The 19,128-nt window shown below is 39.7% G+C and overlaps 1 protein-coding gene across 1 annotated transcript in view; it reads left to right on the top strand.

Moving 5' to 3' along the window:
• Positions 1 to 19,128, top strand: part of LOC128691924 (cytoplasmic dynein 2 intermediate chain 1-like) — a 73,486-nt gene that overhangs the window by 13,089 nt on the left and 41,269 nt on the right. The window contains exons 3-7 of the mRNA XM_053780907.2: positions 2,984 to 3,219; positions 11,406 to 11,624; positions 15,850 to 15,963; positions 16,477 to 16,757; positions 18,040 to 18,328. Coding sequence (XP_053636882.2) covers positions 2,984 to 3,219; positions 11,406 to 11,624; positions 15,850 to 15,963; positions 16,477 to 16,757; positions 18,040 to 18,328 — 1,139 coding nt within the window. The remainder of the gene's footprint in view (positions 1 to 2,983; positions 3,220 to 11,405; positions 11,625 to 15,849; positions 15,964 to 16,476; positions 16,758 to 18,039; positions 18,329 to 19,128) is intronic.

Here is a 19,128-nt window from a genome sequence, read left to right as displayed (position 1 = left end):
TCTCCTTCACTCCTAAAAGATGGTATACCTCCCTGACCAGTGCATGAAATTACCATCTCCCTTTCTTCCTCAACATTTAAAAGTTCCTCAAAATATTCTCGCCATCTACCTAATACCTCCCTCTCCCCATCTACTAACTCCCCTACTCTGTTTTTAACTGACAAATCCATACTTTCCCTAGGCTTTCTTAACTTGTTTAACTCCAAAATTTTTTCTTATTTTCATTAAAATTTCTTGACAGTGCCTCTCCCACTCTATCATCTGCTCTCCTTTTGCACTCTCTCACCACTCTCTTCACCTTTCTTTTACTCTCCATATACTGTGCTCTTCTTATAACACTTCTGCTTTGTAAAAACCTCTCATAAGCTAACTTTTTCTCTTTTATCACACCCTTTACTTCATCATTCCACCAATCACTCCTCTTTCCACCTGCCCTCACCCTCCTATAACCACAAACTTCTGCCCCACATTCTAATACTGCATTTTTAAAACTATTCCAACCCTCTTCAACCCCCCCACTACTCATCTTTGCACTAGCCCACCTTTCTGCCAACAGTCGCTTATATCTCCCCCGAACTTCCTCCTCCCTTAGTTTATACACTTTCACCTCCCTCTTACTTGTTGTTGCCACCTTCCTCTTTTCCCATCTACCTCTTACTCTAACTGTAGCTACAACTAAATAATGATCCGATATATCAGTTGCCCCTCTATAAACATGTACATCCTGGAGCCTACCCATCAACCTTTTATCCACCAATACATAATCTAACAAACTACTTTCATTACGTGCTACTTCATACCTTGTATATTTGTTTATCCTCTTTTTCATAAAATATGTATTATTACCAAATCTCTTTCTACACATAGCTCAATTAAAGACTCCCCGTTTACATTTACTCCTGGCACCCCAAATTTACCTACTACTCCCTCCATAACATTTTTACCCACTTTAGCATTGAAATCCCCAACCACCATTACTTTCACACTTGATTCAAAACTCCCCACGCATTCACTCAACATTTCCCAAAATCTCTCTCTTTCCTCTACACTTCTTTCTTCTTCAGGTGCATACACGCTTAGTATAACCCACTTTTCACATCCAATCTTTATTTTACTCCACATAATCCTTGAATTAATACATTTATAGTCCCTCTTTTCCTGCCATAGCATATCCTTCAACATTATTGCTACTCCTTCTTTAGCTCTAACTCTATTTGAAACCCCTGACCTAATCCCATTTATTCCTCTCCATTGAAACTCTCCCACCCCCTTCAGCTTCGTTTCACTTAAAGCCAGGACATCCAGCTTCTTCTCATTCATACCATCCACAATCATCTCTTTCTTATCATTTGCACAACATCCACGCACATTCAGACTTCCCACTTTGACAATTTTCTTCTTCTTATTCTTTTTAGTAATCTTTACAGGAAAAGGGGTTACTAGCCCATTGTTCCCGGCATATATATATATATATTTTTTTTTTTCAGCATACAATCCACATGTGCGTGTGTGCGTATGTATGTATGTCTAAAGCCCAGCTAACTGTTTTCCCTGTATCCCTTCATAAATGTTACTGATAAATGTTACCTTAATCATTCTCCAACATACTGTCAAATCATAAAACAACCACTTGCCTCCACTTCTATCAAATATGCTTTCACAAACCTGTTGAAAGTCCAAGCCCCTAGCACTCAAAAACCTCCTGTGTTCTCTCTTCATCCTTTCGTAGGACAACCCCTATCCCCTCCACAGTACCTTTTTCGCAGTACCAGCTATAAATGTGTAAATTCCATTATCTTTTTCAATACTTAATCATAAATTACAATCTAATATTTACATAACAGATCATCGTCTTTCAACAGACCGGCCATATCCCACTGGAGCAGGGTGGCCCAAAAAGAAAAACAAAAGTTTCTCTTTTTAACTTTAGTAATGTAGAGAAGAGGTTGCTAGCCCTTTGCTCCCGGCATTTTAGTCACCTCTTACGACATGCGTGGCTTACAGAGGAAGAATTCTGTTCCACTGCCCCATGGAGATCAGAGGAAATAAACAAGAACAAGAATTAACAAGAAAATAGAAGGAAACCCAGAGGGGATGTGTATATAAATAAATGCTTGTACCTGAAATCTTCCATGTTTATGAGACAAAAAAAGATACCAGCAATCCTACCATCATGTAAAACAGGTCGGCAACCCCTGGTTCGCATGAGATTTTCGTCTGGCCAACCAACTTAACACCTGGACACTAATTATCTAATTAGTATCGAATACAGATGCAGAAGTTCACTTCAAGGTTAAGCAGTCCCTGGAGAAGTTACTTCGTATCCTTAGAGTTTTTCATTTGAGTTTGTTGAGGAACAATAAGTAGAAACAAGTGTCTCATTAAATAATTTGCCATTTCTAACTGTATTTCATTTGTAGTAAGGAATTTGCATTTTTTGTTAATGGTATTAGTATTTTTTTTAGTTATTGATGCAGTACAATAAGGAACCTTGTTTAAATAAAATGACATTAAATTTCTTTTTTTTTTTCTTTAAACCTCCATACCAAGGCAGCTTTCTGGACAGAGCGGTCTGAGTTAGAGAAAAAATTTTATATATTACATTTAATTACATGGCCCTCCTCCGAGAGACTGCATAGCTGTCTGGCCCCCCTCTCTCCAAAAGGTTGCCAACCCCTGATGTAAAACATTTACAGGCTGTCAGTTTACACTCACTTGGCAGGATGGTGGTACCTCCCTGGGCAGTTGCTGTCTACCAACCTACTACCTAGGTTACATAATAGATATTTACACAAATATTTTTAAAGCTCTTGTAGGCCAGGTAGCTTCAGTTTTTTCAAAAAAAAAATTTGTATGCAGATATTAAAAGAATGAAGACTAATATTTTCATACATAATACAGTAATAATATCAGCAAGTAATCTTTTTATATGATCATTATTATTATTATTATGCAGATGTTTATTATACTACATTTCTTGAAGGACTGAGAACACAAGCTCAAGCAGAGATGATAAAGGCAAAGGACAGAGGGAACCAAGGAGAGTAGAAAATAAGCCAGAGAAATCCTCCACTAAACCTGCCAGAGGAGGCAGAGAGTCATCCAATCAAGGCAGAGGAACTAAACCAGGAAGTGATCATGGAGACAAGCAGTCAAGTAAGGCCTTGGCTAGTAGGGAAAGAGGAAGTGAGAAGTCAATTAACTCCAGAAGCCAGAGAGGTATGTTATTAAAGTCTGCTTGTGATAAAATGCTACTGTGAAAGATTTGATGCAGAATGAATTAATGAGTTTAGTAAATCCTACAATTAGTAAGTATCTGTATCTTGTTATTTACTCACCTTTTTTTTATGACTCACGAAATTGTAATAATACGATTGCAGACAAACCATGGAATGGATGGGCTTTGAACTTATAGCAAGTGAGAACTAAAACTCCAGGCCAGTGTGTAAGCCACTGGCTGAGTGGCTTAAACACTGGCCTGGAGTTTAAGTTCTCACTTGCCATGGGTTCAAACCTCACCCGTTATGTGGTTTACTTGCCCTTTCTTTAGTATATCAATATTTAACACTAATGTACTTCCTTCAGGATCCCATTCCAGTGTTTTTCCAGTCTGTGATGAAAGACTTGGATTTCAATTTACAATTGTGGCCACTTGTTCTCCCATTTTATCATGCAAAGAAAGTCTTATTTATCTATTTCCTTGTATCATTTTACATGTACAGCAGACCCTCGGGTAATGCCTTTAATCCATTCCAGAGAGCTAGCCTTTAGCCGATTTAGCCTTTAGCCAACTTAATTTTCCCCATAAGAAATAATGGAAATCCAATTAATCCGTTCCAGACACCCAAAAACTGTAGTGTAAAGCACCCTTCTGGCAAGACAGTGATGGAGTGAATGATGGTGAAAGTTTTTCTTTTTCGGGCCACCCTGCCTTGGTGGGAATCGGCCAGTGTAATAAAAAAAAAAAAAAAAAATTACATGAAATATACATTTCCCTACACAGAAAACAATGATACATACACAATAAACAGTACTGAAATGACACTTACCTTTATTGTGGACTTGTTGATGAGTGATGAGACAGGAGGAGGGGAGAGGATGAAGGTGTACTAGTGTTTGGAAGGGGAATCCCCTTCCATAAAGACTTCAGGTAACAAGTCCTTTTCTGGGGTTACCTCCCTTCTTGGTTTTTTAATGCCACTGGGAACAACTTGAGAGTCACTGGACCTCTGTCGCACAAAATATTTGTCCAGAGAACTCTGTTTCTCGCATCCCTTTAAGATTTCCCTAAAATGGGACACAAGAGTGTCATTGTATGTGTTGCCAATACAGTTTGAAACAGCTGTGTCAGGATAATCTTCCATAAATGCCTGCAGCTTTGTCCATATTGTACACATTTCCTTAATCTTTGATGAAGGCAACTTCCTCCATCTCTCTTCCTCCTCCTCTGAAGCACATTCCTGAGCTGTGGTCTGTTGCTGTTGCACCTGAAGCTCTTGCAGCTCTGTAGTGGTTAGCTCTTCATCGTCATCCTCCACCAACACTTCCACATCCTTGCCACTAACCTCCAACCCCATGGACTTAACCAATGCCACAATAGATTCCACAACTGGCATAGGCTCCTGAGGGTTAGCCCCTAACCCTTCAAAATCCCTCTCTTGTATACATTCTGGCCACAATTTTCTCCAAGCAGAATTCAAAGTCCTGCAGGTCACTCTCTCCCAAGCCTTACCTATAAGGTTTATGCAATTGAGGATACTGAAGTGATCTTTCCAGAACTCTCTTAGGGTCAGTTCAGTGTCTGAGGTCACTTCAAAGCACTTTTGAAACACTGCTTTGGTGTATAGTTTTTTGAAGTTTGAAATGACCTGCTGGTCCATAGGCTGGAGGAGAGGAGTGGTATTAGGAGGAAAAACTTCAGTTTGATAATGCTCAACTCTCCCGCAATTTGCTTTTGCAAGTCGTGAGGACGAGCAGGGGCGTTGCCCATTACCAGGAGGTACTTGAGTGACAATTTATTTTCCAGAAGGTACTTTTTCACAGTGGGGCCAAACACGTCATAGAACCAGTCAAGAAAAATGTCTCTAGTGACCCATGCCTTACTGTTTGCTCTCCACATCACACACAGTTTAGTCTGGACGACATCGTTTTTCTTGAACACACTGGGAGTTTCAGAGTGATACACTAGTAAAGGCTTCACTTTGCAATCCCCACTAGCATTACTACAAAGCATTAGAGTTAGCCTCTCTTTCATAGGCTTGTGTCCTGGGAGTGCCTTTTCCTCCTGAGTTATGTAGGTCCTGTTTGGCATTTTTTTCCAAAATAGGCCTGTTTTGTCACAATTAAACACTTATTGGAGTTTTAATTTTTCAGTGTCTGTGTACTCCTTAAAGTCCTGCACATATTTTTCAGCTGCTTTTTTGTCAGAACTGGCAGCCTCACCATGCCTTATCACACTGTGTATGCCACTATGATTCTTAAATCTCTCAAACCAGCCTTTGCTGGCCTTAAATTCATCAGCAGCAGCACTATTTGGAGGCATTTTCTCTATGAGATCTGCATGCAACTGCTTTGCCTTTTCACATATTATTGACTGAGAAACACTATCTCCTGATAATTGTTTCTCGTTTATCCATGCCAACAACAGTCTCTCCACATCTTCAAGTATTTGCGATCTCTGTTTTGAAAGCATACTTGCACCTTTCACAACAACAGCTTCTTTGATTGCCTTTTTGTTGGCCAAGATAGTAGTGATGGTTGAATGGGGTTTGTTATATAACCTTTCTAACTCCGAGTTATGCACTCCACTCTCGTACTTTGCGATTTTGTCTTTCATTAATTCAATAGTACACCTCACCCTTTTTACCACAGGGTTGGCACTAGAAGCTTTCTTGGGGCCCATGGTGGTTTATTTAGCAGTTACAAGCACTGAAAACACTGGAATAATTCAACATATATCACAGGTATGCGTGGAATCGCCCTCACTGACATTGTAAACAATGGCACACTGGCTGGTACACGGAGTGAGTGGCCGGGCCTGCTCAGGCCATGCGGACACGTTCGGGACGAAAGCCCTTAGCCGAGTTATTTGGCATTAACCAAACCAATATTTTTACACCAAAGTGAGCCGTTAGCCAATTTTGCAGCTAAACAATGAAGCCTTTACCCAAGGGTCCACTGTATTGTATGTTTAAGTATTTGTTTTTTTTATCCATTCCCATCTTCAGAAAGTGGAACAGTTACATATAGAAAATTGAACAGTTAAATACTTAGACTGTAGTACTTAAGCTTAATGGATTATAAAATAATTTTGTTCAATAAAGTATATCACATGACTAAAATTTACTTTATGTACTTATTCATGTGATTTTTCAAGTGGCCTTGTATATTTCTCATTTGTGCTTGTTAATTATTTACTATAAATAAGTCAGTTACAATATACTGTATTTCATTATTCAGTGAAGTATCATTATTATTATGCAAAAATAGCAATACGCAAATAACCTGCACTTAGGAGAATGAACTTTTGATGTTTTGCTCCAACTTGGACCATTAAATAATCACAAAGAAGAGCGAAGGGAAGGGAATCGGTATATATATTAGAGAGGGGCAGGGCCAGGAGTAGAACGAGAGGAGGTAGTAATATAATGGTAGAAGTAGTAGTAGAGGCAGTAGTAGTAGTATTAGTAGTAGTAATAATCAGTAGTGCAACAGTAGCAGAGGTAGCAATGAGAAGGGAGGAAGGGTGTAGTGGTAGTTACACTAGTCAGAGTGGAGTGTTAGCAAAGCAATAGGAGTAGTAGTAGTAGTAGTGGAGGTAGTCTAAGGACAAGATAAAAAAGGAAAAGGAACACTGCAGGAGAACTAATGGTCCATGAGCATAGAACAAAAACTGAGGGGATCAGTCTCATAGGACAGAACTCACCTAAGCAGAAGAAAGGAAAGGGAAAGAAAATGTAGGAAAGGAGAAGAGATAAGGGTGAAGATAACAATCAGGTCAAGTCACGAGTGTTCTGAAGTTTGGAGCATTTGACAGTGTAATGAGACAAATCCAAGACTATGTACAGATTATTTGTGCATTGTCCAAGTTATTATATATACAGTGGTCCCTCGCTTTTCGTAGTTCACGGCAATCATAGATTTCGGAAATCATAGGGGTATTTTCGTATAAACATGGCCTCGCTTTTCATGGGTTGACTCGCGAGTCGTAGTTCGTCCGGGACACGTACCTGCGGCGTAAGCTGGGGCGGCAGCCAGTCTGGCATTGTTTACCAGTGAGCGAAGGTCCCCTCACGTGCTCCAGCGAAATATTTCATAATATTCCATTTATTTTAGTGCTTGCAAGTACTAAGTAAGCTACCATGGCTCCAAAGAAAGCTCCTAGTGCCAAGCCTGTGGTAAAGAAGGTGAGAAATACGATTGAATTTAAGAAAAACATCATTGAACAATATGAAAGTGGTACAACTGCGGCCGAACTGGCCAGGATGTATAAGAAACCCTACACAACCATATGATCCATAGTGGCCAAGAAAAGGGAAATCAAGGACGCTGTTGTTGCAAAGGGAATAACTATGCTGACAAAAATGAGATCACCAGTACTCGAAGAGGTTGAGAAGTTATTATTGGTGTGGATAAATGAGAAACAATTAGCAGGAGATACTCTTATGACTTCGATTATTTGTGAAAAGGCTAGGCAGTTGCACAACGATCTGGTAAAGAAATTGCCTGAAAATAGTGGTGATGTGAGTGAATTTAAGGCCAGCAAAGGTTGGTTTGAGAGATTTAAGAACCGTACTGGCATACACAGTGTGGTAAGGCATGGTGAGGCTGCCAGTTCGGGCCACAAGGCGACTGAAAAATATGTGCATGAATTCCAGGAGTACATAGAGGCTGAAGGACTGAAACCTGAACAAGTGTTCAATTGTTACGAAACAGGCCTCTTTTGGAAGAAAATGCCAAAGAGGACCTTCATTACACAGGAGGAAAAGGCAATGCCAGGACACAAGCCTATGAAAGACAGGCTGATGCTAATGTTCTGTGCTAATGCTAGTGGGGATTTCAAAGTGAAGCCATTACTAGTGTACCATTCTGAAAATCCCAGAGTGTTCAGGAAAAACAATGTTATGAAAAGTAAATTGTGTGTGTTTTGGAAATCTAATAGTAAGGCACGGGTCACGAGGGAAATTTTCGTCGAGTGGTGTGAAGAATTACCTCCTGGAAAAGAAATTGGATCTCAAGTGCCTGTTAGTAATGGACAATGCACTTGCTCATCCTCCAAACTTGGATGACCTAATTTTCAAGGAGTTTGGGTTCATCACAGTAAAGTTCTTGCCCCCGAATACCTCTCCTCTCCTCCAGCCCATGGACCAGCAGGTCATTGCAAACTTTAAAAAAAACTATACCAAAGCAATGCTTCACAGGTGCTTGACTGTGACCACAGACACTCACTTGATCCTAAGGGAATTTTGGAGAGAACACTTCAGCATCCTCCATTGCATAACCCTTATAGGTATGGCTTGGGAGGGAGTGACTACCAGGACTTTGAACTCTGCCTGGAGAAAATTGTGGCCAGATTGTGTCGACAAGAGGGATTTTGAAGGGTTTGGGACTGACCCTGATGAGCCTATGTCTGTTGTAAAATCAATTGTGGCACTGGGGAGTTCCATGGGGTTGGATGAGAGTTTGGAGGATGTGGAAGAATTGGTGGAAGACCACAACGAAGAGCTCACCACTGAGGAGCTGCAAGAGCTTCAGCAGGAACAGCAACAGATTGCAGCTCAGAATCTTGCTGCAGAGGAGGAGGAAGAGAGATGGAAGATGGTGCCTTCTTCAGAAATTAGAGAGATTTTTGCTATGTGGGGTAAGATGGAAAGATTTATGGAGAAACATCACCCTGACAAGGATGTTGCAAGCCAGGTTGGCAACATGTACAGTGACAAAGTCTTGGGCCATTTTAGGGAAGTGTTAAAGAGACGCCAGAAACAGTGCTCTCTCCACAGTTATTTTGCGAGACAGGACTCAAGTGACTCTCAAGGTGGTCCTAGTGGCATTAAGAAACAGAGAAGAGAAACAACCCTAGAAAAGCAATTGGTACCTGAGGTGTTGCTGGTAGGGGATTCCCCTTCCAAACTATAAACAATCCACTCTCTCTCCTCCTCCAGTCTCCCATACACTAAGAAGAATCTCCAATAAAGGTAAGTGTTACGCTGTTAATGTTTCATTCGTCATTTCCCATTGTATTGTTTATGTACTATGTGTATATTTCATGTAAAAATTTTTTTTGTTTTAATACTTCTGGGTGTCAGGAACGGATTAATTGTATTTACATTATTTCTTATGGGGAAAATTTATTCACAAATCGTAGATTTCGTTAATAGTAGCAGCTCCAGGAACGGATTAACTATGAAAAACGAGGGACCACTGTATACAGTCGTCCAGTGCGGAAATCGTTCAATTCTGATTTTGAGCACTTTTTTCGGCAAAATTTCCCCCGGGTGTCATACATCTGCTTGGAAATTGTCCGTATCAGATGCATCCACCCGCCCAGGATGCCGCTTCTCACACGGACCAGACTCAGTCTACCTCTGTCTCTTGTTGAATTAGCAATACTTCGTGTGTTCATCCATTGTTTTTTGTGCTTGTTTATTGATTGTGATAGTGAAATGAGCCACAGTGGGGTCAAAGAAAGAACTTGTTGCAAAATATGAAAGTGGCATACGTGTGGCCGAGCTCTCCAGGATGTATGGGAAGTTGACATCAACAATCAGTTCCATCCTGGCGAAGAAAGCAGAAATCAAGGAAGCTGATGTTGCAAAAAGGGTAAATACGCTAACGAAACAGAGATCACAAACAATCGAGGATATGGAGTTGTTGTTGGTGTGGATCAACGAAAAACAGTTAGTGGGAGATAATGTTGTGGAGGGCTTTGATAGGGCTTTTGATAGGGCTTTGATACCTCAAGTCCTTATGGATGGGGACTCCCCTTCCAAACAATAACCTCTCCTCTCTCTCTCCCCTCCTTGCCACCTTCCATACTCCAACAAGAGTCTTCAAAAATGGTATGTAATAGTGATTTAAATGTTCATTTATCCATTAAAATTAGTGGTTTATATTTATTTCTCAGTGTTTTCTGTATGTAAAGTTATAGTTATTCTCTATAAAATATATTTTTTGTTAATATTTTTTAGGGTGTCTGGAACGGATTAATTGGATTTACATTATTTCTTATGGGAAATATTACTCCGGTTTTCGTCCATTTCGGATTTTGGCCAACCTTCTGGAACGGATTAAGAGCAAAAACCGGGGTATTACTGTTTCCCACCAAGGCAGGTGACCCAGAAAGAAAGAAAAACTCAAAAAGAAAGAAAAAACTTTCATCATCATTCAACACTTTCACCATAACTCATACATAATCACAGTCTTTGCGAAGGCGTTCTGATGCAACAGCTTAGATGTCCCTCCAAACTGCCAATATCCCAAATCCCTCCTTTAAAGTGCAGGCATTGTACTTACCATTCCCAGGACTCAAGTTCGGCTAGCCGATTTCCCTGAATCCCTTCACAAAATATTACCCTTCTCACACTCCAACAGCTCGTCAGGTTCCAAAAACCATTCGTCTCCATTCACTCCTATCTAACAAGCTCACGCATGCTTGCTGGAAGTCCAAGCCCCTCGCCCACAAAACCTCCTTTACCCCCTCCTTCCAACCTTTTCAAGGACTACCCCGACCCTGCTTTCCTTTCCCTACAGATTTATACGCTCTCCAAGTCATTCGACTTTGTTCCACTCTCTCTAAATGACCAAACCACTTCAGCAATCCCTCTTCAGCCTTTTGATTAATACTTTTAGTAACTCCACACCTCCTAATTTCCACACTATGAATTCTTTGCATAATACTTACACCACACATTGCCCTTAGACAGGACATCTTCGCTGTCTCCAGGTGCCTCCTCACTGCAGCATTTACAACCCAAGCTTCGCACCAATATAAGAGTGTTGGTGCCACTATACTCTTGTACATTCCCTTCTTTCCCTCCATGGATAACGTTTTTTTTTTGTCTCCACAGATACCTCAACGCACCACTCGCCTATTTTCCTTCATCAGTTCTGTGGTTAATCTCATCCTTCATAGACCCATCTGCTGACAAGTCAATTCCCAAATATCTGAAAACATTCACTTCTTCCATACTCCCTCCCTCCAATGTGATATCCAATTTTTCTCCATCTAAATCGTTTGATACCCTCATCACATTACTCTTATCTGTGTTCACTTTCAACTTTCTACCTTTACACACCCTCATTATATCGTGCCTTTATATTCTTTTAAGAATAGCATATTAATATATGTAATTACATATAATCACATGAGAATAATGCTAGTTTTACTTATTGATTACTTTCAACAGCATCCACAGCCTCTCGGAAAGCAGCTAGTAGTGATCAGGATGTGAAAGGCAGGCTACCATCTGCCAAGTCTCGTAATGAGGAAGATAGAGACAAAAGAAAGTCTAACAAAGAGAATAATAGAGAAGAACCAAGCAGAGCAAAAAGCTCACGATCAAGGGGAAAGTCTGCTGCTAAAGAGCGCAGCCATGCAACAAACAACGAAGATGCTGATGCTGGGGGTGAGTGTTCCATCAAGGGAAATTCCTTAATACCAATCAGGTCCAAGGAATTGGACCTGACCTCTCGTTCTGTGGATCAAGTCTGATTGCATCCTGTTCTTCTGGCGATGTATGACCCTCTGTGGGTTTAGCCCTCCTCCCCATGAAATAATAATAATAATAATAATGGTTGGTAGACAGCAACCACCCAGGGAGGTACTACCGTCCTGCCAAGTGAATGTAAAACAAAAGCCTGTAATTGTTTTACATGATGGTAGGATTGCTGGTGTCTTTTGTCTGTCTCATAAATATGCAAGATTACAGGTATGTCTTGCTACTTCTACTTACACTTAGGTCACACTACACATACATGTACACGTTTATTTATACACACTCATCTGAGTTTTCTTTGATTTTATCTTAATAGGTCTTGGTCTTATTACTTTTCCTTTTATATCCATGGGAAAGTGGAACAAGAATCTTTCCTCCGTAAGCCATGCGTGTTGTAAAAGTCAACTAAAATGCCGGGAACAATGGGCTAGTAACCCCTTTTCCTGTAAAGATTACTAAAAAGAATAATAAGAAGAAAATTATCAAAGTGGGAAGTCTGAATGTGCATGGATGTTGTGCAAATGATAAGAAAGAGATGATTGTGGATGTTATGAATGAGAAGAAGCTGGATGTCCTGGCTTTAAGTGAAATGAAGCTGAAGGGGGTGGGAGAGTTTCAATGGAGAGGAATAAATGGGATTAGGTCAGGGGTTTCAAATAGAGTTAGAGCTAAAGAAGGAGTAGCAATAATATTGAAGGATAAGCTATGGCAGGAAAAGAGGGACTATAAATTTATAAATTCAAGGATTATGTGGAGTAAAATAAAGATTGGATGTGAAAAGTGGGTTATAGTAAGCGTGTATGCACCTGGAGAAGAAAGAAGTTTAGAGGAGAGAGAGAGATTTTGGGAAATGTTGAGTGAATACGTGGGGAGTTTTGAATCAAGTGTGAGAGTTCTGGTGGTTGTGGATTTCAATGCTAAAGTGGGTAAAAATGTTTTGGAGGGAGTAGTAGGTAAATTTGGGGTGCCAGGGGTAAATGTAAATGGGGAGTCTTTAATTGAGCTATGTGTAGAAAGAGATTTGGTAATAAGTAATACATATTTTATGAAAAAGAGGATAAATAAATATACAAGGTATGATGTAGCACGTAATGAAAGTAGTTTGTTGTAGTATTGGTGGATGAACATTAAAATGGTATCAAATACCGACAGATTGTTAGGTAAGACACACATGCAACAGTTAGGTATCTTAAGATACCTAACTGTTGCATATGTGTCTTACCTAACAGTATTGGTGGATAAAAGGTTGATGGGTAGGCTCCAGGATGTACATGTTTATAGAGGGACAACTGATATATCGGATCATTATTTAGTTGTAGCTACAGTTAGAGTAAGAGGTAGATGGGAAAAGAGGAAGGTGGCAACAACAAGTAAGAGGGAGGTGAAAGTGTATAAACTAAGGGAGGAGGAAGTTCGGGTGAGATATAAGCGACTGTTGGCAGAAAGGTGGGCTAGTGCAAAGATGAGTAGTGGGGGGTTGAAGAGGGTTGGAATAGTTTTAAAAATGCAGTATTAGAATGTGGGGGAGAAGTTTGTGGTTATAGGAGGGTGGGGGCAGGTGGAAAGAGGAGTGATTGGTGGAATGATGAAGTAAAGGGTGTGATAAAAGAGAAAAAGTTAGCTTATGAGAGGTTTTTACAAAGCAGAAGTGTTATAAGAAAAGCAGAGTATATGGAGAGTAAAAGAAAGGTGAAGAGAGTGGTGAGAGAGTGCAAAAGGAGAGCAGATGATAGAGTGGGAGTGGCACTGTCAAGAAATTTTAATGAAAATAAGAAAAAATTTTGGAGTGAGTTAAACAAGTTAAGAAAGCCTAGGGAAAGTATGGATTTGTCAGTTAAAAACAGAGTAGGGGAGTTAGTAGATGGGGAGAGGGAGGTATTAGGTAGATGGCGAGAATATTTTGAGGAACTTTTAAATGTTGAGGAAGAAAGGGAGGCAGTAATTTCATGCACTGGTCAGGGAGGTATACCATCTTTTAGGAGTGAAGAAGAGCAGAATGTAAGTGTGAGGGAGGTACGCGAGGCATTACGTAGAATGAAAGGGGGTAAAGCAGCTGGAACTGATGGGATCATGACAGAAATGTTAAAAGCAGGGGGGGGATATAGTGTTGGAGTGGTTGGTACTTTTGTTTAATAAATGTATGAAAGAGGGGAAGGTACCTAGGGATTGGCGGAGAGCATGTATAGTCCCTTTATATAAAGGGAAAGGGGACAAAAGAGATTGTAAAAATTATAGAGGAATAAGTTTATTGAGTATACCAGGAAAAGTGTATGGTAGGGTTATAATTGAAAGAATTAGAGGTAAGACAGAATGTAGGATTGCGGATGAGCAAGGAGGTTTCCGAGTGGGTAGGGGATGTGTAGATCAAGTGTTTACATTGAAGCATATATGTGAACAGTATTTAAATAAAAGTAGGGAAGTTTTTATTGCATTTATGGATTTAGAAAAGGCATATGATAGAGTGGATAGGGGAGCAATGTGGCAGATGTTGCAAGTATATGGAATAGGTGGTAAGTTACTAAATGCTGTAAAGAGTTTTTATGAGGATAGTGAGGCTCAGGTTAGGGTGTGTAGAAGAGAGGGAGACTACTTCACGGTAAAAGTAGGTCTTAGACAGGGATGTGTAATGTCACCATGGTTGTTTAATATATTTATAGATGGGGTTGTAAAAGAAGTAAATGCTAGGGTGTTCGGGAGAGGGGTGGGATTAAATTATGGGGAATCAAATTCAAAATGGGAATTAACACAGTTACTTTTTGCTAATGATACTGTGCTTATGGGAGATTCTAAAGAAAAATTTCAAAGGTTAGTGGATGAGTTTGGGAATGTGTGTAAAGGTAGAAAGTTGAAAGTGAACATAGAAAAGAGTAAGGTGATGAGGGTATCAAATGATTTAGATAAAGAAAAATTGGATATCAAATTGGGGAGGAGGAGTATGGAAGAAGTGAATGTTTTCAGATACTTGGGAGTTACCGTGTCGGCGGATGGATTTATGAAGGATGAGGTTAATCATAGAATTGATGAGGGAAAAAAGGTGAGTGGTGCATTGAGGTAATTGTGGAGTCAAAAAACGTTATCTATGGAGGCAAAAAAGGGAATGTATGAAAGTATAGTAGTACCAACACTCTTATATGGGTGTGAAGCTTGGGTGGTAAATGCAGCAGCGAGGAGACGGTTGGAGGCAGTGGAGATGTCCTGTCTAAGGGCAATGTGTGATGTAAATATTATGCAGAAAATTCGGAGTGTGGAAATTAGGAAAAGGTGTGGAGTTAATAAAAGTATTAGTCAGAGGGCAGAAGAGGGGTTGTTGAGGTGGTTTGGTCATTTAGAGAGAATGGATCAAAGTAGAATGACATGGAAAGCATATAAATCTATAGGGGAAGGAAGGTGAGGTAGGGGTCGTCCTCGAAAGGGTTGGAGAGAGGGGGTAAAGGAGGTTTTGTGGGCAAGGGGCTTGGACTTCCAGCAAGCGTGTGTGAGCGTGTTAGATAGGAGTGAATGGAGACGAATGGTACTTGGGACCTGACGATCTGTTGGAGTGTGAGCAGGGTAATATTTAGTGAAGGGATTCAGGGAAACCAGTTATTTTCATATAGTTGGACTTGAGTCCTGGAAATGGGAAGTACAATGCCTGCACTTTAAAGGAGTGGTTTGGGATATTGGCAGTTTGGAGGGATATGTTGTGTATCTTTATACGTATATGCTTCTCAACTGTTGTATTCTGAGCACCTCTGCAAAAACAGTGATTATGTGTGAGTGTGGTGAAAGTGTTGAATGATGATGAAAGCATTTTCTTTTTGGGGATTTTCTTTCTTTTTTGGGTCACCCTGCCTCGGTGGGAGACGGCCGACTTGTTGAAAAAAAACAAAAATAATAATGGTGATGTAGGGGTGAGAGGGGGGTGAGTTTTTATAGCACTTGTTTAAATGGTCCATGATCATGTCTATTTTCCACTTTGGATTTGGACTACCCAGTAGGCAATGAGTAACTACCAGAAAATTCCAACCTAATCCAGGAGCCAAGCAGTTGGTACAACATTTACTGTATAATTATATTGAAAAACTATTACCTTTTCTGAGGATTATGTTCATTTTCACTTAAGCCATATCTTGTACTAATATGTATTTTTTTTTAGATTCTGGTGTGGAAGGTGTAAGTTTGGGACAGGTAACAGTCAGCGACACTTCAAATAACCTTGAGGCAGAAGTTATAGAACATGCTCAAAACAGTCTTGAGACAATGGAGTCAGGTTAGTAATAGGAACACTGTGGTGTGTTAATTTTGCTTTGTGTGTTGCATTTGTTTGTCTTTCATAAATCTAAAGCTATTCTTCATGTATACAGTGTTAGAAAAGTTAAAAGGTTGATTGACAGTAACTATATTTAGAGTTAATACTTTCCTGTCATATGAATGGAACTAAAGTCTGTTGAGCATTTTACATTCTGGCAGGTTTACTGGTCTTTTCTTTCTTTTTATAAACATTTAGATTGGCAGGCAAATCCTGCAAACATCTACTTATATTTAGTATACCCAGTGCTTATCTTTACCTACCTTTGTTTCTCAGTTGTGTTTATTCCTGTTGAGACATATTTTGCTTATTCATATTGTCCAGCCTTCTTGCTGGTGAAGGAATCTTGATCCAGGGAAATGAATATATCCTCTCTGATTGCTATGACCCCCTATGGGTTTAGTGCTTCCCCAATTACAGTAATGATAATAATAATATATTGTCTTTTGTACCATGTTTATAATTCTGCTACAGGAATCTCTCTCTCATCTCCACGGGATTTAAGTGGGGATGAAGTTGATGTTGAAGAGTCTATCTCTTCAAAAATAGCAGAGGTGGGAGAAATGGATGAGGAAGAGATGAAGAAAAATACAGAAATAATTGAAGGTGACAGTTTATCTCTCCAAGATACACATGAAGATTACTCTGCTGCCTTTAAACTACAAAATTCCATGGCTGTTGCTTCCACAGTTCCTAACGATGAGGCTGAAGATGATAATATGGAAGAGGACAATGACTATGAGGAAGATTTTGAGGTTAGATTCAATAGTTTATCATCATTGTTGCTTTAATATTTGTATGTGCTGTTTACAGACCTCTGTATCTCACCTATACCTGTAATTTTTTGTAAGCAAATATTTTTATTATTTTTTTTTTGTGTTCCTTATTTCAAGTAGTAGATTCATTCCAGGCTCTAGGCAATATTAAATGCAATCAGGCCATCATTACTTTTTTTTTTAACATAAATGGCCATCTCCTGCCAAGGCATGGTGACCTAGAGAAGGAAACATTCGCCATTATTCATTCAGTCATTATCATGCCAGACGTGTACTGATAGCACAATTCCCTTTACCCTCAGACTACAACATCCCAGCTCCTCCTCCTCCAGATATTAGGCACTGCCCTTCCCACCTGTAGGACTCTTAACTGGTTTTCCCTGGATCTTTTCATCAAAGTAACCTTGCTCACACTTCAGCAACACAGCTATTAACAACCACTTGTCTTTATTCATTCATATCTAACACACTCATTCAAGTCTGCTTGTTGGAGTGTGTTAATAGGAGTGAATGGAGACAAGTAGATTTTAATAGACATTTTGTTAGAACATAAATATTTACTTAACTGTAAGCTGATGCTCACAGCTAATCCACAAATTGGATATGAAACTGGATGGCATTTTGGTCTGTCCAGAATCATTACCCAGTCACAAGTCGGGCTGATGATGGTCCAATGAATCAGATCCTCTACATTCATTTCCACTTTGTAGGCTAGATGTATTTTGTTATAACTGACACACAACCTGTAGTTCTTGGGTGTCTTGACATAATATAGTGATGTATAGGAGCACATGCAAAGGCTCCTGTGATAGGTTGTCAGTTATGGCCATCCCTTCAAAGGAAGTGTTTATGAGGGATGGTTTGTCATAAATGCAAATAAGACAGGTTAAATGAAAAGTGAACTATGAGACAGAAAAATTTTTGACTTTCAGAAGAAATAAATAATAATAGCTGTTACATCTTTCATCCTAATGTTGGAGTATTTCTTTACATATTCTCATATGAAGAAGCATATTTGACGAGATTGTTGAGGTTTTCATAAATTTAATTTTCCATCCAGAAATTTACTGTTTTTTACATTTTTTTTTTTTTTTTTTTTTTTTTTTCATATTTCAGAACCATTGAATTTTTATCAAGAAGCCATTATTTATTATTATATAGAATTTCTTTTGGCATCCAGTCTTTCAACCTCAATATTAATGTTGTTTTTGGTTTGCATCTTTAGATAATTTATTCACACATATATTGATTTTTTTCCCAGGATTATGAATCTGACTTTGAGGATGATACTGGTTCAGGAAATGAAGACGAGCTGGAAGAGCAAGAGGAGCAGGAGGAAGATGATGATGATGATGATTCAGAAGATGACTCTGAAGATGATTCTGAAGGTGAAGAGAGTGGATTTGAGCATCCTGACCCTGAGATAGCTGCTGTGCTATTGGCATTACAAGAAGAGAATAACTTTGAGAAGCATCTGCAACGAACATCAAGTGTAGATATTCCTGATCAAGAACACCACTCATTGTTCCCTGAGAACATGACGTTGCTGGGTATGTACGTAAGTGTGAAATTGCCATACTGTATATGCAGTAGATCCCCGTATTTGACTTTAATGGATTCCTGAAATTTTTTCACAAGTCATTTGTTTGGAACTCGGAACCTGTTTTCTCATAGACACTCGTGTTATAATTTGAGATGCATTTCTGATCCATAATATTCCCTATTATAGAGTGAAACCCCATGTTTTGGCCACCCTGAGTATTGGCCGCTTCGAAGTTCGACCTCATTTTTCGGCTAAATTTTGTCCCGAGTTTTGGCCTGTGCCCTACGTTTCGGCCGGTGTACCAGACCTGTCCGCCTGCCCGCACCTGCTTGCCTGCGCAGTGAGCCAGTCTAGCTTTATTTATCTTTGAGTGAACGTTACCCTGCGCACTCATCCAAACATTTCACAGTAAATTCATTGTGTTTAGTGCTTGTTTATTGATTGTGACTGAAATAAGACACCATGGGCCCAAAGAAACTTCATAGTGGCAGCCCTCTGGTAAAGAAAGTGGGAAACACAATGGAATTGAAGAAAGAAATTGTAGCAAAGTACCAAAGTGGGGGAGGAAGAGAGAGGGGAGAATGTACCTTCTTCAGTGATTTTACAACATGTACGATACTAAAGCAGCACGAGTCAATAAAGGCTATAGTGCCAGCCAGCGATAAGGTGTAGCATTAACAGTGTAGCATGTAAGTTAAGCGATTAATCGATAGAAACAGGACAGCATGAAACTGATTCCTCCAGTGTTGTTGGAGTTATATAGGGAGACTGACAACACTGCCACCTCTGCTGCTGCCATCACCATCA

The sequence above is a fragment of the Cherax quadricarinatus genome, chromosome 4 (genome assembly GCF_038502225.1).
Source record: "Cherax quadricarinatus isolate ZL_2023a chromosome 4, ASM3850222v1, whole genome shotgun sequence".
Classification (NCBI taxonomy): Eukaryota; Metazoa; Arthropoda; class Malacostraca; order Decapoda; family Parastacidae; genus Cherax; species Cherax quadricarinatus.
This window is presented reverse-complemented; position numbering and strand designations above follow the sequence as displayed.